The sequence below is a fragment of the Neopelma chrysocephalum genome, unplaced genomic scaffold, assembly GCF_003984885.1.
Source record: "Neopelma chrysocephalum unplaced genomic scaffold, ASM398488v2 Primary Assembly neopelma1_182, whole genome shotgun sequence".
NCBI classification, from domain to species: Eukaryota; Metazoa; Chordata; class Aves; order Passeriformes; family Pipridae; genus Neopelma; species Neopelma chrysocephalum.
The window spans coordinates 51739-73231 of NW_020897844.1; the positions used below are offsets into that span (position 1 = coordinate 51739).

The 21493-nt window shown below is 53.0% G+C and overlaps 1 protein-coding gene across 1 annotated transcript; it reads left to right on the forward strand.

Annotated features, from left to right (window-relative positions):
- Positions 1–4516: 4516 nt before the first annotated feature.
- Positions 4517–20697, forward strand: RND2 (Rho family GTPase 2). Its single transcript, XM_027702305.1, has 5 exons — positions 4517–4678; positions 4768–4855; positions 15115–15224; positions 18307–18441; positions 19262–20697. Exons 1-5 carry the CDS (start codon positions 4577–4579, stop codon positions 19508–19510), a joined length of 684 nt encoding a protein of 227 aa, XP_027558106.1. The 5' UTR covers positions 4517–4576; the 3' UTR covers positions 19511–20697.
- Positions 20698–21493: the final 796 nt, after the last annotated feature.

Here is a 21493-nt window from a genome sequence, read left to right on the forward strand (position 1 = left end):
TCTCACAACGCACGGGGCTGCAGCTGCTCCAGCCTTTTCCTCTGCACAACCCCAGCAGCAGAGGCTGTGGATGTGCAACACCAGCAAATGGCACAGCTGGCACGAGGCCGGTTTCCAGGTGTGCACGGATCAGCATCCCACCGTGTCTGCCTCCGGAGGCAGGCACCTTCTCCACTATGGTCCTCGGGGAAATCTTGTGAGATGAGAATCCTTCTCCTTAACTTCAACCTTCCACCACAGCATCAATAATTTACTGACAATTATAGTCCCAAGATTACAGGCTTAACACATCCACATGCTGTGCATCCATGAGAAGCCCATTATCTGTCAGCTTGTCTTACCTTGCTGAAAAGGCACGGACTTGCTTCAGTGTGCTCGCTGTGGCTTTCAGGGGTACAGCACACAGGACCTGGCAGCGTGGCCTTGCCTTGCATCAGGAGCCGGTTTTCTCTGCATCATTGACATCTCTTGTGCTGTCCAAGGGCGCTGGTTCCTGGCAGATTCCAGAACCTCTGTGTCTTGGCAGTGCCAGCGGCTCAGTGTTCCCATGGCTCGCCCCAGGCACGTGAGTGGTTTTGCAGGGGAAAAGCAAGGGTGGGACTGACACACAGGGTGCAGTAGTGGGTCCCAGAGCCTAGACCCTCACCTGACCCCAGGCAGCTGGAGCATGGCCCCCAGAAGCCCCATCCCTCAGATGCAGCAGGGACCTTCCCACCATCCTATGGCTCCCCAGGCACAGGCACAAGCAGCCCATAGGATGCTGCCTCACTCTGTTGGGCCTGCTGAAAGGAAGGCTTTAAAAAGAAAACTGTTTTATCCCCAGTTTGTGTTTGTGATATGCAATTCGTTTTTTACGTTAAATGGAAAAGAAAATAAAGTTTTGAGGGTTTATTTCTGTTCGTCCCCTGCCCAGCCCATCTTCACCGCTCTCCACGTGAAAAAGAATTGCAAAACTGAAAATATGATTTCAAACATGAGGGTGATGGAGAAGCCATTTCCACTGAGCACCTCTGCCAGGGAGCACCCAGGTGGGCTCACTCCATCACCCCCGACAGCCAGTGCCGTGTGCTGGAGCTGCAGCTGGAGCCACAGCCACGCTGGCAGCCCTGGCAGAAAGGGAGCAGTGGGAAGGATGTGTGGGTGCTGCACTGCCTCCATGCAGAGCGAGGCAAGGGCAAGGCCAGCGCAGCTCTGGGAGCTGCAGTTCAAGTAGCTGGATCCAGTGTGGGAGAGGATGTGTGGCAAGGAGGTTTCTACACCCAAAAGGACAGAATCAGCCATTTTCCTCCTCCCACCCTGACTCTCTTTGTGTGCCCTCATGCTGCAAGTCCCTGCCCCTCCAACGAGGCTCCTGTTCCCTGTAGGAGAGACACTGCATGTGGCCAGCCTGTGGAGTCCCCACATCTCCCATGTCTCTCCAGCTGCTACTGGGCCAGATGAACCCTAAGGAGAGATGTCTGGAGAGAGAGAGGGGGAAAAAAGGGAGCTGCTCAGCTCCAGAGGAGTGCTCCAGAGGGTCCAGATCACTGTCTCCATACAGAGGAATCTGCAGCAGTAATGAAGACATTGTGCCTCCTCAGCCTCTAACACACATGCTTTGACTGCAGTCTTTCCAGCAGAAGCCTTGGCAGTTGAATGCCTCCTTGCTTTAATCCCTGAGATTGCTGAAGGATGCTGCTTTCATCTGATAGCATTTATGGACTGTTATAATGAGCTTTGGCTTGCTGAGATAAATTAAATTGCTCATCCAGAGGTGCAAACTTCATTAATGCCAACAGTGAGTCAGATCAGCACTATTCTAGCCCAGAATGTAAACAGGCTGGACATATGAAAGGGCTTTTAGCTGGGATTTTTTCCTCTTTCTTTTTTTTAACCTTCCTAATTGCTGCTGATTTGTATCTTTTTGCTGCGTGTGTTCAAACTCTACTGCTTTTCCACCTCTTTATCTTTTAGGGAAAACCATCAAATAACACACCACTTGGGGCTGAATGATTTAACTTCGAGTGCTCACAGTTAGTAATACTCTGCAGCTTGGCCTGGAGGGTTTCTAGCTCTTTCACATATATGACAAGTCCAAAAAGACGGAACAATGCACACATCATAAAAATCCAGGGAACGGTCACTGCATGATGTGATGAACAGGAGCTTTGTCTGTGTTCCCAGGGTGACACTTGTGCGCCTCTCACCAGGTGTTCATGTGCACCTTGCAGGGACCACACCCATGCAACAAAGTACAGGACATTGTTTACTCAGTACATTCACCTGAAATTAGGTCCAGAGCCTATGATTGGCTGTAAAGGACCAAGCTTTGGGGCTTTGTGCACGAGAACAAGGTGTCATGGGCTCCAGGTTTCAGGCTGCAGGTCCTTTGGTGAGGGTTGGTTTCTCTCAGTACATCTTCCCAGTACAGGTCCTGAGGATGTCTTCCAGTTTCTTTGCACAGGAAACGACACAAATATAACACAATAAAGTTAATTCGTAATAGCAATTAACATCCCTGAGAACGTGGATCAGCAAGGGAGAATCTAACCACTGGAGAAGTATTTTCAGGAGTAAATGTGTGAGAGCCATCTGTCGCCTCTCCATACGCAGTGACAGTCACAGCATGGCTCTGCAGCCTGCTCGGAAAATTCACACCGTGGTGATGGGTTGTCGAACGTATTCTGCAAGTGTCCTGCCAAAAGGTGCTCTGCACCAAAGGGGACGTGAGGCTCAGCAGTGATGCTGCCCCCGTGGCTCTGAGCAAGGGCAGCAACTACTGCCCCTCCCTGGGGAAGGCAAACGTAGCTGTCAGGTTGGCAAAGGTCTGAGTATTCCCTGCAGAGTGTCTTGCTTCCTCTGAAGCAGGGCTACAACAATCTGTTGGGAGCAAACACCTGATTCCTATTGAGAAAAATGGTGAAGTGCTGTCAGAAAGGGCATTGGCCAGGGGAAGAGCTCACTCCAGGTGACACCAGTGGCCCCCCAGCACTCCTTTCTTTACCTGCAGTCACAAGACAATGAATTCTTCTTTCCATTCTTCCACATAAAATGGAGCAACATGTACACATATAAGAAGGAAACCACTCCCCCCTCCCCAGGCCTTACAAAACCTGTCACAGCTCAGGCTCCTTTCCTCAGGGAGGCTGGAAGGAAACAAGCACGAGACAGTCTCTCATCATCTTTAAAGCTTAAGGTAAGACTGGGAGGCACAGAGATGCTGCAGCAAAACCCATTGCAAAGCTGCAGAACAAGGAACTGACTGAGCCATTTCCCAGACCACAAAATGCAGGAATGAGACCAGGTGAGGACAGGAGTTACTAGAATTCCAGGACTGCCTCATCCCCTCCGATCACCTCACCTGCTCCGTTCTCAGGTCTTCTCTGGTATGTGACGATGAGGAGGGACCTGAATTCCTGTTTGCCCAGCTGAGTGTGCCACAGACACACCTTCAGCCCTGCTTGTGCTTGGCCCCTGTCCTAGGGGTGCATCCTAAGACACAGGTGGCCCACGACCAGATGCAGGCAGCTGGCTCACCCAAGTGCTGACAGAGGCTGATGTGTCCTATGGGGCTTGGCTGGCACAGCTGTCAGGAGGCCAAGCAGCACCTGAAATCACTGGGTACCTGCATGGCAACCCCCTGCCTTGCACCCTCTCTCTGTTCTTATCCCCACATCACTCACAGCACCAATATTTACACATGAAAAATGACTGTGATTTCAGCAAAAACAATCTGCCCCCTCAGCCCATTAATAAATCCAGTTTCACTGCCAAAACATTTTAATTTCCATTTTTCCAGACTTGCTTTGTCTTCATTGTCTCTTATTTTTCTGCATTTTGTGACAGGCAGCTTGTCAGTTCTATTCACCATTCCGGTGAACCTTTCTGCAGTGTGGCCAGCAGAACATTAGCAGCAGAGGAGCCTTTCCTTTTCCAATAATTCTACTAATTAAAATCACTGCTGTAATTTATAGATGTGTTGTCTGTGCTCAAGGAGGAATGGAAAGCAGAAATCACTGCCGTTTCTGCAGAGGGCTGTGAGCCGGACCTGGGGTCCTGCAGTCGCTGCAGAGACCAGTCTCCCGCCCCTGCTGATGTCACTTGGTCGCGGACACCGGGGATACGGGATTCCTTGAGCGCACGTGGGGCGGGTCAGAATGCTGGGTGACCTCGCTTCTGCCGAGTTTCTCAGGGAACAGGTCCCGTTCCCTCGGCAGCGCCGGGGCTGGAAGCCCTGGGGAAGACGCATCTCCCGGGCTGGGGGCGGGGGGGCTGCGGCCGCCCCGGGGTTGCGGGCCGAGGGCTGGGCAGGGACCAGGGTGAAGCGGGCGAGGGCGGTGGGGCCGTGCCCACTCCCGGCTCCGGACCCGCCACCCCCGCGCCGTCTCCCGGCATCAGCGACAAGCGCCGGCAGCGCCGAGGGGACGCCCCGAGGGGGCGGCGGGGCAGGCGGGGGGCGGCTCCCGGGGCCGTGGCGGCGCGGCCCTGCCCAGCGCCGGCTTCGCTCCGCGCCTGGTTGGTGCTGTCGGGGCCGGGGGCGCGGCCAGGCCGGGGCCGACCCGGTAAAGCGGCGGCGCGGGCGGCGCGGCCCCGCACCATGGCGGGGCACCTGGCGCGCTGCAAGATCGTGGTGGTGGGGGACACGCAGTGCGGCAAGACGGCGCTGCTGCACGTCTTCGCCAAGGACTGCTACCCCGAGGTGCGGCGGGGCGGCGGGCGGGCGGGCCGGGCTCTCCACCGCGCATCATCTCACCTCACCTCACCTCTGCTCTCCCCTCCGTCCCCCAGAGCTACGTGCCCACCGTCTTCGAGAACTACACGGCCAGCTTCGAGATCGACAAGCAGCGCACCGAACTCAACATGTGGGACACCTCAGGTGGGCCGGGGGCTGCGCGGGGGGGGGGGCGGCAGGGCCGGCCTCGTCCTTCCGACAGACGGTTTTTCCGTTCTCGGAACCCCCGGGCCGGGGCTGGGGCAGGGGCAATGCCCTCTCGTCCTGCGAACAGCCTGCGAGCAGCCTGCGAGCCTCCCGGCCGGTCCCGAGCAGCCCCGGTGCCGCGGCGCCGGGCGGGCGGTCCCTTGTCCCTTGTCCGGCGCAGTGCCGGCTCTGCGGTGCTGCACCTGCCTGCAGGGAAACAACGAGGAACGAGAGAGCCGGTCCCGGGAGCGAGGGAGGCCGGAGGGGAACGGGGAGGAGGGAAGGTGCTGCTGGAGGAGGGAACCCTCGACTTGGGGAGCCGTGCCCTGGCCAGACGTTGCTCCCTGCCACAGAGCCCCTGGGGTTCTCTGTCATCTTTTTGGCTTGGTTTGCTTTTGCCTCTTTGTGTCCTCGGTTGTGGATCTTTGTGAAGCTGCGGGTGCCGCTGTCCTGGCCCACCAAGACCTGTCCCAAACTTTGTGCTGTCTGTCTTTCTGTGGAGGCACGAGTTGCAAGTGCTTGATGCAGAGCTAATGAAAGTATTGGCATCCTGCGAAGTTCATATGCACTTTATAATTTACCTTTGGGCTCCTTTGTACAGGCAGTGCAGCTGAATGCTGTGTTCTACTGGTGAATGTACATCATGGGCTCACTGATGCTCTTTCTCCATATTTACATAATTTCTGGAGTCCTCATGACAAATGAAGTCCTCTTGGTGTCCAAGAGCAGTAGTAAATTAAAACATGACCAAGGACTTTCTTTGCTGTTGTTTATTCATATTCCTTGCTGTAATTTTGCATCCACCAAATGACAGCTATAGGATCAGCATAGCCCTATCTAGAGTAGTGGCTTTACTAAGTCCAGCTCAAACATGTAAAATATGTTTGTTGAGTCTTTTCTAGAGCTTTGTGATCCAGAAGACCTTGCTTTTGCTGATTTTTGTTCCCTGAGACAAGAAGGGATGATTAGCTATGTTGGCACACTGTGTGCTGTGATGTGAGCCTTAAGGACTCTGGATCCTGGGGCAGCCCCTGGGGCTGGAGCTTTGGATGAAACGTTGGTTTCATCAGTGTTAGTTCTTGGCTTTTGACCGGGGGCTGTGCTTGGAGCACAGAATGGTGGCTACAGTTTCATGGTGGATGGTGCTGGGCTGACGTGTCTGTGTGAAGTCCTTCAGGCATGGCCACACTGAAGCCATCCAGGGGGCCTTCACTGCAGAGGGTTCCTTGGAGCTGCTCCAACGGGTGAGTCTGGATCAGGGCACACCGGGAGTGAGGGGTGGCCGACCTCACGTGTCACCCTGGTGCACCTTTGTGTACACCCACAGCCTGGTCACCCCCATGGCCGGGGGTTTCCAAATCGTGGGCTGCTGCAGCTCTGGAAGGGAATGGAGTGGGTTATCTTTGTTAGGCTCTGAATGGCTTTGCTCTGAGAATCTGTATTTGATATAAAAAACTTCACCTTTGGAGGGTGTGGAAGCACATTTGAGGCATTGTCTGCCTTTTAGGAATTCTCCAGAATTATTTGCTTTGGTCTTACAAATGTTAAAAGAATAGGATGTGATGAAAAGTCTTTAAAGCTGTGTATATGTATCTGATCCATGCATCTGATGCTGTCATGCATTCATTTTTCCTCTTTGCAACAAAAGAGATGTTTGTCTAATGCTTATCTCTACAGCCAAAAGGAAAGGGACTTTGATTCTTTCTCTTTTCTGCTATGAAAAATGTCAGACCTTTTTAGCAGCTTTGGTGTAGATAGAGTTCGTCAGGTGGTTTTCCAGATAAATTTCCTTCTGTTTCAGCTTTTATTTGGAATACAAAGGAGCTGGTTGTTAATAAACAGTCCTGCAAAGCACTACACAGCAATTTTCCCAGTAATTAAACTGATACTTTTAGCTGTAGAATGCAAGCTGCTGTTGAGTTTCCACTACTCTTTGGAGCCCCTTGTAAATGGGAGCTTTGGTAAAAGATGTTTTGCACAATAGTGAGTTGAACCAGCTGAGCTGAAGGGGCTGGCAGTAGCTCATTGCCCTCCCTATGGAGAGTGACAGGCACCAGGGGGTACTTTCCCTTGTCTCTCTGCTACTTCCTCTCTCTTTTAAGTCACTTTGCATGCAGGGGCTTATTGTTCATGATAAATTCCATCCCAGCAAGACTGGGAAGGGAGATGTCGGGAAACTGCTCCCCTCCTCATGTCAGGACTGCCCTTTCTATTTTAAACACTTGCCATCTCTTAGATAAGTAATTGGAACTGAAACTCCCCCAGAAATCAGCAGAGACCTGGACAGAGGAGCTGGCTATTGATTTTTACTCTTTTATGAATTCCTCCCACCCTGTACTTTGTTGAGGAAGTGGTTGGAGACTCTGGAAGCTGCACAGAGTGAGCTGAGTGTCACTCAGCAGTGGGAGGTGGGGCAAGAGCATTCTACCTGGAAAAGTCCCTTTATGGTGACTGAGAGTGGCTGCAGTCTACCTGGCCACTCACCCATCCCATTGGTAATGGGATGTACAATCTGTAGAGCCCAGGATTTGTCTGCTCCCTGGGGCCTGTCATCCTGGCTGTTGGCAGCGCCTTGGAAAATGCAGCCTCTTGGGCTGAATCAGCCCCTCCTGTTAAATGGCAAACAGAGGCTGTGATGTTGGCTGCTGGCAGGCAGGAACTCTCCTTACAGGAATATTGCCATGGGGTAGACAGAGGTGATGGAGAACTGAGTGGCTCCCAAATTGTATTGAGACATCTGATTTCCTTTAAATGTCTTTTAAATGTTCGTTGATTAGTTTTTCTGAGGCTTGGAGGGTGACTGGAGTTCCAGCATTGAGAATCCTTCATGAGGATGAAACCTGTGCTGCTCAAACAGGGCAAATGATGGGACTCTGCACTGTCTCAAGTGCCTTAGATCTAGGGAGAAAATCCCCTCACCCAACATCTATAGGGTGCTGGTTGCATTTTATGTTTCTTTCCATTTGTGTCCCAGCTCAGGATAGACTGTAGGAGTAAAACCACTTCAGGTGCCATTTCACAAAACGGCAGGGATGTCCCATCCCTCCTGTCCCCTGGGAAGCCTGTACTGTTTGCTAAAGCCTCTATTAAAAAGCAGTTTGACATCCTTGTGTGCGAGGGAAGGCGTGCAGAGCCTGCCAGTTGTGTGGGGTAGACACGTCTCTGGGGAGTGGCTGTGCCCCAGCACCCTCTACTCATGAGCCTTATGGATGACACGGTGCTTTGCTGCTCTTCATACTCCCGTTCTGGCAAATTCTTTTTGCTACCTCTTGGCTGAACTTGCTCGGCACAGAAACAACTCTCCTGCACGGCGACGGTATCTTGTGGTGGGGGAAACTCCTGTTCAACAGGATGCCTGATGGCTTGGGAGTGCTGTTCCCAAAGGGCTGGGTGCCTCCCAGACCTGCAGTGCTGGTGCCCTGGACCCATCAGGAAGAGCTTTGTTCCTTGTGGCAGGTGGAGAAGGGCAGATGGTTTGTGATCATTAGCGATGCTCCGCAAGGAGTGGGCGAGTTTCGTTTTCGTGCGTCAGGTGTGAGAGGAGGGAGTGCTGTTACCCCTGGGCATGCACTGGGCAGGGAGGTTTTCCTCAGCAATGCACTACCTGTGTTCCCTGTGGGATCAGGGAGGGTCCGTGGGTCTGCCCAGCTCTGGGAAATCTCATGCCCAGAGTGGAGCCACTGCAGTGCTCAGCAGGTCTCTGGCAGAGAGAGCCTTTGGCAACAGCTGACCTGCTTCCCAGGGACCAGCACTTGGAGCATTCCTACCGTGACTCTGGCACTGCCAGTGAACCTCCTGCCTACCCTGGACTGACTCAACGCCCTGCCTGTTCTGCAGAGCTCCTTCCCAAGCACTGAGTGCGAGCAAGGGGAGACATGGGCTCAGGCAATGCTGCTGCCCAGTGCCTCTCCAAAGCCACAGTACTACAGCACTGGTGCTGGCAGGTCTGAGGCTTTGGCCTGTACCCAGGTGGACTTTTTGTTCTGTTTCCAATAATACTGGGGAGGAAGCTACTCTGTGCCTTGCAGCCTGGACTCAGTTCTTTGGTTTTGGTTCACCCCCCTATTCTGGGAGGCTCTGCCTGCCTGCTGTGTCTGTGGCCTCGAAGTGCAGGCAGGCAGAGCAGTGAGGGACCTGAGGTCATTTTGCTGCTTGGTGCATCTTTTGCTGCTGCAGATGCTGCTGCAGAGTAGAGCTGCCTGCTTCTGGTAGGAGCATCTTTTCCAGTGCTCAGTGAGAGGCCCAGCCTGGCACTGTGCCTTGCACAAGGTCACTGTTGCCATGGAAAGCTGCTGGAGAGGACTTCTCTGTCCTTTGTGGACCATCAGGATGCAGCGTGGCCGAGAGCTGCAGTGTCTGCCACAACCTGCGGCGTTTCAAAGATCGGCACCCACAGGTTCAGCAGTGCCCCCTGCCCTGCTCAGTGCTGCAGCTCACAGCAGAGGAGCTGTTCGGCTGCCAGCCTTCCACAGCAGCCGCTGTCTCTTCAGCAGATGCGCTTTCAAGACAAGAATAACGCTGTGAATTGCAAATCTCCCTCCGCCTCCCTCTTTGCCTTTACTCGGCAAACAGTCTGCCTTGGAATGGCCTGTGTGGGAACCCACAGGCTGTGATAACAGATCTTTCTTTAGGGGAACTGCTGAGGAATGTTGATGAGATTAGGGAGCTGAAAGGGACTGAGTTTAGCAATGGCATCTCCATGGATGCTGTGGCTGTCTGTGCCTGGATTCCCAGGGTGCAGCTCCAGGATTGCCATGGCTGCTTCTTCTAAAGAGTAAGGGCAAGTGCTGTCTCAGAAAGAGTTCAATGCCACTTGCAGTCTGAGGCAGAGAGAAAATGTGGAGCTGCCCTTTCCATACCAAAATAGCTCCTCCCATCCTTCCTGTTGAAACTGGGAGCCTGAAACCAGCATACTTGTGTTGTGCCTCAGCACAAATACGTAGTTAAGCCTAAAAATACATGCAGCTGGGTCACATTCTCAGGCAGGTCAATAACCAGTCAGACAGAAGTTCTAAAGTGTTGCAGCAGAAATGCTTATCTGGAGTGGGTGGAGGATGGACCTGAGAAGCCACGACAGGGCAGGATAGTGCCCAGGAGGATCATCTTGCTGAGCTGTGCATCGTGTAGGGGTGCTGCAATGCTGTGGGACTCAGGGATGGAGGTTACTTCTGCAGCAAAGGCAGCAGCATCTATCCTTTGTCCCCTGCGGATCCGAGAGGCTCAGCCTCTGCAGGACCATGGAGTGTCCTGGGAGTTAGGGGATGCTGGGGAACAGTGCCATTAGTGACAACCAGATGACCCTGCTGGCTGCTGTGACCTTGTAGACAAGGAGGGGCATTCTGTAGGGTGGGTTTGTTCCCAGCTCTGGTGCAGACCCCTTTCCCACAGCCTAGAGGTGATCTGTTCTCTCCTGTGGCAAGGACAGCTCCCCCTGCCCCCTTTGCTCCAGATTCTGAAACCTCCAACCCATTAAACTTCACAAGTGTACAGGCCCAGCCTTCCCAGTGGGGAGAAACCTTATCTGACAGCCAAGCAGTCAGGGAGGGATCTAATGCTTGTGCACAGCAAACCTGAATTGTGCAGCATTGCATCAAGATAATTGCATTCCTTCCGCCCTCAGACTGAGGGACGGTGCTCCCCCAAGGCAGAATGTGTCCTGGCTGTGCTGCAGGAAGTTCTTGCCACTCCTAGTCCTTGTTGTACCCCATAGAAAGGATGACAGGCAGGTTGTGGCAATGCCAGCTGCCCTTGTGACATGGCGAGAGTGCCAGGAAGGGACTTCTGACTCCCATCTGTCTCCCTTGCCAGCTGCTGCAGGCATGATTTTGAAAAGTCTGGTGAGCTCTTTGGCTGCATCCACAGACCCAGCCCTCCCATGCCAGACACTCTGTGATGCTCCCTCTGCAGCCAGCAGGGACTTCTACAGAGAGCTTTCAGAGCTTCCTCACAGTTGCTGGAGGGAGGTTTGCATCTGAGCAAGCTCCTCTGGACCTCTGGTAGCTGCATGTGTGAGACAGGACACAGGATTGGGATGAGGCAGAAGCACCCTGTGCCTGCCTGAGCTGGAGATTCTTCCACTGGTAAATCCAGCAGAACAGCCTCCTCCTGAGGGGCAGGTTTCCAGTAATGAGATCTGGAGAGAGGCCCAGAAATGCCACCTCAGCCCATGTAAATATCATTCCCTTCATCCTGATTATGTCCATCCTGAAGGTATGCCAGCTGGGCTCTTCAGTAATTCACTAATTTTTGCATGTGCATTGTAAGAATTAGGAGCAGAGGTTAATTGTCCAAGCTGTTGATTCAGTCCTGCACTTTTTAGACAATTGCTTGTTCCATGTCATGGAGCAGTTTCCTACTTTCCTACACTTCACAGAGCTTTGCAGTGATGTTGCACGAGCAAGAGAAACGTCAAAGTCCAGCCAGGAAAGAAGCTTGTAGAAGTTATGGGGTTTATGGCTTGGCCCTGCTTTGGCAGCTTTGTCCTCCTGCCCAGAGCTTGGCTGGACCGTCGGTGGGATCTGTCTGGCAGAGCAGACATCCTCTGTCCCTGCAGAAAGCAGCATGTGCTGCAGCACTGCTGGCTCTGTGGGGAGAGTTTACAGTGAGCCCTCCAAGGCAAGTGTGCTGCTGAGAAATTTAGGTCTTGGCAGTGCTCGTCTCTGTTTCAAGCCAGAGCTGGCCAGGGCTGCAGGAGCCCCTTGCAGAACAGATCGTGGCTCTGCATGCACACTGGGCTCTCCTGGTTTGTAATGTCCTGTTGTTGGATGGAGGGTGCCCATGTGAGGGGGCTCGTTATCTCTAGAACAGCTAATAAGGAACTAGTGAAGATCAGCACAATATTGGTATAGATGAAGCAGCATTCAGTCCCCTGCCCAAGAGCAGCATCTCTGAGCTGCAGTGCCGGGCATTCCAGGGGCTGCCAATCAGGGAGAAAGAGGAGCTGCTCATGGCTGTATACACCTCTGAATTTCAGACAACTGGGTGGATTTTATTTTTAAGCTGTTTTTTTGCTTGCTCCAATTTTCCCTCTTTAATCATGAGCAGATGCACATAGGTCCTGTTTCTTGCAGACCTGGGTGCCAAGTGGGAGAATGACTCATGCAGTGAAGGAAGGCTGAATCTGCAGACACACCAGAGTTGGGCGTGTGTGTGTGTGTTCGGAAGTGCCAGACTGTGGGTCTCTGGAGTGCCTTGCTGGAGTATATGAAAGGTGCTCAGAAGAACTAGAGTTGAAGGCACTGAGGCTTTTATGTTTTGTTGTCGGTTTTTGTGTTTGTTTTTTTTTTAATTGTTGCATGCAATGAAAAAATAATAGATGCAAAAACTAGAAGACTAATCACCCAAACAGAATTCCCTGATTCAGTAGAGTCATCTCCAGAGCAAGCTGGGGATTGCCTTGGCTGGGAGCAGTGCAACTCTCCTGCCCCCCAGCGCAGCACTGACCATGGGTCCCCCCCATCAGTCTCCTGGGGTGGGCAGAAGCTGCTGCTGCCACGGCTGGGAGTGCTGCTCTGAGCTGAGTGGAGGTGCCAGGGGCGACTCCTGCTCTTTGGAGTTGGAGCAAAAACTTAATGAATGTGAAGCAAATTTTGATCTCATTAAGAAGATAAGGTTATTTGCCTCATGCTTCCCTTCCCTCGGCTTCTCCTGCCAGCATGGGGATCTTTCCTTTTGTGATCACAAGTGGTAAGAGTGTGATTCTGGGCACGAGGGTGGGACAGAGGTGGTCTCGTGGGATAATGGGGGGCTGCACCAGCGATGCTGTCTGTCTGCCAAGGGGCTGGCTTGCTGCTGAGGAGCAGCAGGTTGCTATGATACAGTTTGCTGTAGCAATGTCTGTGCTGAACGAGCCAAAACCACCTCTACAAAAGGAGCATTCCTTGGCTGGGAGGGGGTAGATTTATCTGAAGTGTTTATGTAAAACAGAGAAGCCGAAGGGAGAGGATGTGTGTGGGAACGCTTTCCTCCAGTGCCAGGGCCCCTGTCTGGAGGCAGACGCCCCTGTGTGCATGGGGGAGAGGGCATGGCTCAGATAAAGGACCTGACTCATTCAAGCATGTGGATCAGCGCTGGCTTTCCCATCTCATCCCCTCAGCCCACACCAAGCACATGACTGAAAACTGCATTCAAAGGGGAGCTCAGCACTCCTGCGCCTGGTGCTGGCTGTGAGAGCGGCCTCGTGCCCGGCGGGACCGGGTCATTTCGGGGCACGAGAGGGAGCAGCGCATGGCACCGGCTCTGCCAGCTGCGAACTGCGGCAGCTTGAGCCTGAGGCCGGGTCAGAAAGCCCTCCGTGCCGCTCTGTGCGGCATCCCCGTCCCCAGAGCTGTCCGAGGTGCCGCAGGGACTGGCTTCTTTCCATCAGGGAGCATGACTTTCCCCCTAGGAAGAGGGCCGGGCTCTGGAGAGGTCAGGGTCCGTTTCTTCTGTGCTGATCGCAACTGCTTCCTTCCCGATAACTTTGCAGGGACAGACACATCTCTCCGTGACCGGAGCAGGGGGTGCCGGTGCTTTTGCTTCTGTGGGCTGGCTATAAGAACTAGAGATACCTGTAGATAATTTTGCTGGGAATCCTATTGCAGATTTAATCCAGGGCATCTGCCTCTGGCTGTGTGGGAATGGTGGGGACTGTGCTGATCAGAGCCCCCGAGCTCTGCTGTTGGTGGCTGCTGTTGGCTGAGCTGGTGGCAAGGGGAGAGTGAGTGGCCAGTCTCTGGCACTGGGCAGGGGCTGGGAAGATTCCACACAGCCCTCAGCCTGCCCCGTGTGGGCTCTGGGCAGAGGCAGGAGTGGTCATAGCTGTGCTCCCCAGGCTGAGTCTTGCGGAGGGGTCTGGGGTGTTTGCAGTGCTGTGCAAGGGGGGCTGTTGTACCTCAGCTGGGAGCCCCCTGTGCAGGACCAAGGGGCAGAGCTCCTGTGGAGAATCAGCCCATTCTCCTCCCACGCAGATTCCCATTGTCCCGGAAACATAAGCCACCGTCATCCATAATTCATCAGGTGCTGGACTTCATCAAGGAGCCACCCGACACCCGGGCTGGGTGCTCCACCCTCCTCTCGGTGTGGGAAAATGCTGGGTCTGGGCATCCTGAGGGGCTGCGACAGGAAGCGCATCCGGCTTCCTCGGCCTCGGGTGGGCGATCCTGCTTTCGGAGGAAGCAGATTCAACAAGGACTCTGGTGTCTCTGCTGACCCTTTTCATAAACAAACAACTGCTGCTCATTCCTCCGGGAAGTTTAAGCCATTGTAAAGACAAATATAAAACCGAAACAGTGTTTCTAAGGAGCAGAGTGCAATCGGCTACATTGAGCTGATTGCTCCATGGCTGTTTGCTGAGGCATCTGCACTCACCGGCAGAATGCACTGCGAATAACACCACTATGGCACGACGACTTTAATGCCTGAAATTTGCATTGAAGGTGTGTGCATGCGCATGTGTGTGCAGTGAAGGTGTGCAGGATTCAGGCTGGGCTCTCTGCCTGCTCACAGAATTCCAGCAGAATGCAGAATCATCCCCTTCCATTCACCAAATCCTGTCACTTCTTTTATGTATCAAAAGGAATCTGTCTGGCTTTTCCCAGCACAAATCCAGAGAAAAAGGCAATTCGTTTTTACCCGTCTTAAATTCTCATAATCTATGTGAGCAGGCTCTCCTGTATAAAGATAGCAAGAGAGGATAAAAAATAGCAGCAGCATTTCCTGTCCTCTCTCAGCTGCACCTTCCCACTGTTAGTGGTGCAGCACCAGCAGGACAAGTGATGGAATCCCGGAGTGAGTGGTGAGTAAGGTGTGTCCCGAGCTCCTTCCTGTGTGAGCAACATCCCCCGGCAGTGCAGCTCCACACAGACTTGCCAGATGCTCTGTAGGGTGGGAGAGGGATGCAAAACTTGATTTTTCTCTCTGTAAAGAGCTAAATACAAGCACACAAGGACAAACCCTCTGACTTCCGTGCCTAAACAAAGGAACCAAATCCTCTGCGAATCAAACTCCGTTAAATGATGTCCATCCTTATGATGTCTGGTCACTGGTCAAAAAGTTGGGTTAACATCCTTGGTCTTCAACAGAGCAGTCTGCATTGTGTGGCAGTGTCTCCAGTTCTTACTGGAATTAAAGATCTCTGACTGGCAGAGAGGGCTGAGGGTCTCAGCCTGGCCCTTTGGGCAAGAGGCAGTCGGTGGGATGGGACCTGCTCACCCCGCTCCTCCCGCTCCTCTCCGCAGGCTCAGCGTACTACGACAACGTCCGGCCCTTGGCCTACCCCGACTCGGATGCTGTGCTCATCTGCTTCGACATCAGCCGCCCGGAGACCCTGGACAGTGTGCTGAAGAAGGTGAGTGCCCCGTGCCCTCCGGCCAGTGAGAGAGGTGCTCTGCAGCAGCTTGTGGAGCCACCCTGGGGTCCCTGCTCCCCGAAGCTGCCATCAAGGCTCAAAGCTCTGGCCCTGTGGCCAAGCCTTGGCTGGAGTTTGTGTGCACGGATGGTCAGCTGCTGCTGCTGCCACCATCTCTGCATGATCTGTGCAGAATGCAAGATATTTCCATTTGAAAGGAGCCCAGTGAATGGTGAAGCTCCGTGGTGGCTTGCAGCATGTGTGTGAGGTCTGTCTGTATTCACACATACAAATGTGGGGAGAGAGAGAAATGCAGGACATTTGTTCTGTTTTTTCATGAAGACTTTGGAAGGTGTTTTGGATCTTGTCACCACCAGTGACTGTGGATTGCCTGCAGCAGCTGAGAAGTGGCCCCTGGTGCCTGTTTCCAAGCAAGCAGAGTGCTCAGTTTTTTGGTTCTCCCTTCAGTTTGGCACCTGCACAGTAAGAAAGACAGCAACAGTTCTCTATAGCTTGACAACAAAAATAATGAGCTGTGGCACTGAATTTCAAGCCCGTGAATGAACATGAGATGGCACAATGCCACTGGCCTGGAGCGCAGGGCCCTGAGCACCACCTGCCTCGGCAGAGCTGACCATCTGCACTCTGCAGGAGCAGCTGAGGGTTTTGGACCTGCAGGTTAGCAAAGCTGATATTCCAACTGGCAGGTCCCAGAGAGCCCCACAGGCCTGGGGATCCTCTGTGGAGCACCACTGGCTGGTCTCCAGTGGGTCACTTCATGAGGATTTCCTCTGAGATGGAATGAAGCCGAGCAACTCAGAATGCTGCTCAGGGGAGAGAGGAGAAATGGCCTTCTGGTCACTTGCATCCCTTGAATCCTGGCTGTGCCCTGCTTCCTTCCATGAAGTTTAGGGAGCTGTGGTTCCACTGTGCAGCAAAGCATCTGGCAGCTTCATCCTGTGTCCCAGGAGGAAGCCTTGGCTGGTGTCTCGTTTGTGACACTCTTTGAGACACCGAGGCGTGAAAAGCACCACAGAGCAGTGGTTCCTGTGGCTGTTCTCCTCAGAGAGCCCCAGGCTGTCAGGGCTGGACTGGCCACGGCCTGAACATGTCACATTGTGCTGGGTGCCCTCTTGGCCTCTCCACATTTTGCCAAATGTTGTGCAGAAGCAAGTGGCTCTTACTCAGCGGCTGGGAGGCCCGAGAAGTGGGTCTTTGTCTCAGGAGTGTCTTGGTGAGGGGACAAAGACCCTTCTGATAACTCGGTCAATGGCTCAGTGTTGGCTTCCAAAGCAGGTCCTGGGTACTGAGCAGGCTGGGTGGAAGGGAGGGTGTTTCATGTGGACTGAAGGAATTCACTGCTCAGCTTGGGAGTCAGCAGAATAATAATGCAAGCGAATCACTTATACCCTAATGAGATGCAAACCCCTCAATAATTAGCTGGGGTTGGGAGTGATTTATGTCTCTCTGCACACTCTTCATGTGAGTCCACCCTGCTTGGTGCACAGCCTTCTCTGTGCAGCCTCACAGACACTTTGAGTGCTGTTAGGGAATGTCTTTTTGATATGGTAACTTAAAATAAACCCTAAATCCCAGGGGATTTCTTAAGTGCCGTGTTTCCTTTGGTGCAGGCTCACAGCCTTATGGAGGTGAGGAAAATTCCTAAGATACCATGAAGTTGAAATGGGTTTTAGCTTGTGATATCAGGCTGTTCAAGCCTCAGGCAAAAATACTAATTCAGCAGAGGAAATCTTTATTATTGCTGCCCTTTTGATGCCTGGGCTGCTGTACAGCATGTACAGTTGAAGGGACAGCCATCTGAGAGAATGCAAACAAGCAACTCTTCCTTTCATACAGAGAAGGTTTTCATGGGGTGGTGCCTTTGTTCTGGCAAGTCCTGATAACACAGCAGATCTTGGGCTCCCAGAGCTGTCAGTCATGTGGAAAATGCATCCCAGCTCTCTCTAGAGACCAAGGAGCCCTGTGTTACTGTAGACAGCTAGGACCTCTGCCAGGTGTGAACAGACCCTGTAGCTCAAACCCTTCATGTAAATTAGGATGCTTGAATTTCAGCTCCAAAAGAACTGCATCTGCTCCTCGTTGGCCCTTGGTGCTCTGTGGCTGTGGCACCAGAGATCTGTGCAGCCCTTGCTGCCTGGGGGCTGGGGGTGCCTGAGTCCTGGGGAAAAAATGTCCCTGTCAGGCAAATACCTGGAGATACCCGAGCCCATCTCCTGGTAGAAAATAAAAATTTTCCATATTTTGCAGTTGCTTTGGTCTGATACTGCTTGAATGAAACCTGGGTTGTTCTTGGCACTTCCCCACCAGGTTGTGGACACTGGGCTGTGGCTTGGTTTTCTTTCTTCTTCTAGTTCCCCAGGGTATATGCTTAACCACCAGTTAGCTCAGGAGGAAACTGCTAATTCCAAGTAACATCCTTAGCCAGGGGTAATCTCTATTATCTGCTTCCTACTTCAGAACTACTAGATAAGTAACCAGGGTGTTGACATGCTGATGGGGCTGTACAGGTCTCCCCAGGGGGAGGTCACAGGTGATGGATTTATTTACTGCTGCAGACACAGCTGACATCAGGCATTCATTCTGGGAGCTCTGAAATGAACTATTTGTGTGAAGGACACAAATGGATTTTTGCCCTGGCCTTCTCCTTCCATTGCTTCAATTCTTTATTTCTTCAATTCTGGCTATACCTACACTCTAAATATTGTAATGTCTGTAACATCTGGTTCCCAGCAGTAAACAAATAGTGTGTGTGGTGTGCAAAGAGCTCCCTGCTGGCTCTGTTGACCCTTGGGGTCCCAGATCTGTGCACCAGATTGTGTGGTTGTTATTTTGCCACAGCCAGGACTGGCCTCCCATAGCCTTGCCCAGGGGATGCAGCTTGGATGAAGGAGGTTTGCAGAGCATAATCTGGAACAAGTGAGCATAAAGAGACACTCTGACCATTCCCATCCTTGTCTGTGGCAGTCATTAAAGTGCCCTGATGAGCTGATCAGTGTCTGAACAGTTGTGACCCCTCCATTTGGAAAATCATACACACCAGAGCCTCTTGTTTGCTCTGCAGTGGCAAGGGGAAACGCAGGAGTTCTGCCCCAATGCGAAGATTGTGCTGGTTGGCTGCAAGCTGGACATGAGGACAGACCTCAACACGCTCCGGGAGCTTTCCAAGCAGCGCCTCATCCCTGTGACACACGAGCAGGTGGGTTTGGGCAGGACTCCACACGGATCAGGGAGGAGAGACGGGGGCTCCGTGACCCACCATACCCAGGTCCTGGTCTGCAGCAGGTTTGATCGTGGCTCAGGACCTCAGAGCTGCTCATGCTGACAGCACTCTTGTCCCCAACACTGGCAGACCCTGACTTATTCCCGATGCTCTGCTGAGCAGCCTCCTGCTTAGTAGCCAAAAAGTCATTCCTCAGAGAGGGTGGAGATGCCTGATTTGACAAGCTGGACTGGCTAAAGGGGAGTGTGGGCTTCTGCATCTCCTAGTTCAGTGCAGCTCTTCACCCAGTGACCCTCCTGCTCAGGTTCTGTGTCGGGGGAAAACTGCTGGGAGGGAGGAAGCTGGAGCTGGAAGGGCTGAGGGGCTGCTGCCAATGGCCACCAGTGGACCCAGTGGTGTCTCCGGGCTGGCAACAGACCCGGTCTCTGTGGTGCAGGGGTGGCTGTGCCCTGGGCTGCTGTGCCTGGCTCTGTGTTGCACAGAGCAGGTGACTGCCCAGGTGAGAGGGATTGCCCAGGTGTCTCAGCTGCAGGGGTGGCATCGTGTGAACGAGAAAGTGCCACTGACCCAGGGCCCAGTGCTTGGCAGCACTGTCTGCTCAGGAGGCCACCCTCACCTCTGCAGCTCTCACAGAGGCTTGCACTGTGTTTGCAGGTGCTGAGGAACCACTGTGAGAGCTGTGCTGGTGGTGCCACAGTGCTCTGGCAGGGCTGCTGGCCGTGAGGGAGGATGCTCCTTGCTGAGCACCTGTGTCTTAACCTTGCTTCCTCTTCCTCCTGCTCTCTCTGGACTGCAGGGCAGTGCACTGGCACGGCAGATTGGGGCAGTGGCCTATGCAGAGTGCTCCTCCAAGGTCTCGGAGAACAGCGTCCGGGACGTGTTCCATGTGACCACACTCGCCTCGGTCAACAGGGTGCACAAGAACTTGAAGCGCAGCAACTCCAAAAGGGGACTGAAGCGGGTGTCACAGATGCCTGGCAGGACAGACTTACTGAGTGACACAGAGATCAGGAAAGACCGAGCCAAGAGCTGCTCCATCATGTGAAAAACAGGCTGTAAATCATGTGTGTGTGTTGTCCATTTTGTACAGGAACTGGCTGAGGCGAGGTGCTGGCTGCAGGAGCCAGCCTGCCTTTCCAAAGCCTTTTTCTCAGTCTCCAGGGCTGAGAAAAGGTCCCAGCTGCAAATGGGGGTGCACGAGTTGCCCTGCACTGTGGAGATTTCTGGGTTGGCTGCTGCTGTGCAGATTGCTTGGGATGAAGGAAGCACTTGGCAGAGGAGTATTGAGGTGCTGGAAGGTCTGTGACCGGGCGGAACAAAGGGAAAGGGAGCGATGCTGTCTGTGTGCCACCTTCCTGTACCCACGGCCCGTGGCCACAGCCCAGGCCCTGTGCCTTTGTGCAGCTGTACAGCACACACAGTGTGGGGTGGGGGCTGCCTGGGACCTGGGTTGGAGGGAGGAGGGGGGATTGTGAGCAGCAGAGTGTGACCCGGAGGAGGTGTTCTTCTGATCTTTCTTTAGAAGAGAAAAGATGTTTGAGGTGGTGCTGCTCTCAGCGAGGCTGGACAGCAGGTGCCATGGAAGGTGCAGGTCTGGGCCAGAGCTGGGAGGGAAGGCACCCTGGGAAGGCACCTTAACCTGATGAGACACCATGGTAGTTGACCTCCTGTGAAGAAAACAGATGTCTCTTTACATGGTATTTTAGATACCTGAACTCCATTTGAAATGCAGCAGAGTGGATCTGGCTCCAAGGGAGAGGTCTGTCCCAGTAGATGCATCCTGAAAATCACGGTTCCCTTCAGCAAGCAAATGACTCTTGGGAGCTTGTGTGTGAGCTGCTGCCACCTGGTCGCTCCCCGGGCTGCTCTCTGCAAGCAGACTGCAATAACCACCCATATCCTGCTCTCCACCCACTTCCAGCTGCAGATTGTGTTGCATGGTGCTGTATTTGTCTGGTATAGATGAGCAAAATGATTTTCTGTGTATCTGCACGCTGTCTCTGCTGCGGCAGTGGGATGGAAGGTGTTTCCTGCCCTCATGCCTTGCTGTCCAGCCTCCTCCCAGCACCTCCCGTTGCTTCTGCCACTCCCTCCCTAAATGCCTTTGACAACAGTGTTAGCCTGGGCTTAATGTCACGTGGACACTTTAAGGAAAAGAAGAATCTGCTCTGTTGCCAGATCCAACTGTGTCTGTGGGCTACAGGAAACAAATAAACATCATTGGAAAATGCATAATGCTCGACTCTGTTCATTTTTAATAGTCAAACCACGCATCCTCTCAAAATCTCTTACTGCCTGACTTCTCTTTCTGTTCTAATGTCTCTCTCTAGATCTTGAAATACGCTTGCAATACCCTTCAGTGAAAAACACAGAGGACTTAGCTGCATGTATTCATTTTGGAGCTGAAACACCTGCCTTAAATAACCTCTCCCTCCATCCCTAATCCTTAAATACTGTGGAGCGTTTGCAGGTTGTCTGTGCCTGATCCAGCAGTCTGAGCTGACACGAGCTGCCCCTGTCCTCACTGCATCAAGATCCTTTGACTCAATATTTTGTGTCTACTCTTGCACCCAGGTCTTGGGCTTTTTGGGGAATTGGAGCTGCTCAGTTACCAGAACAAGAAAAACTCCATCAATGACTGGACACTGTTGTGCTGTGTGCAGGTTGCAAGAGCATGAAAATGCCCATCTGCAGCCTAGGGGAAGAGGAACTGAGCAAGGCAGTGTGCCAAGAAGAACCCTCGGCATCACAATGCCTTTTTTTAACTCTGCAGGGTTCCCAGAGCCTTTGCAAACTTCATTGAACAAAACCAGGTCCCTGCTTGGATGGTAGCAATTGGTGGCCCACTCCTCATAACCTGTGTGCAGTCGTTCTCACCATCCTTGTGTCACATAGTTACTGTGTCTTCCTTCTTTCCACAGATCTGCAGCAGTATTTGGCAAGCACATCCTCCTTATACCATATTCTAGCATCTTTTAGGCTTTTGAATTTAATCTGGCAGTCTCCACAAAAGCAGTTCCTGGGTCAC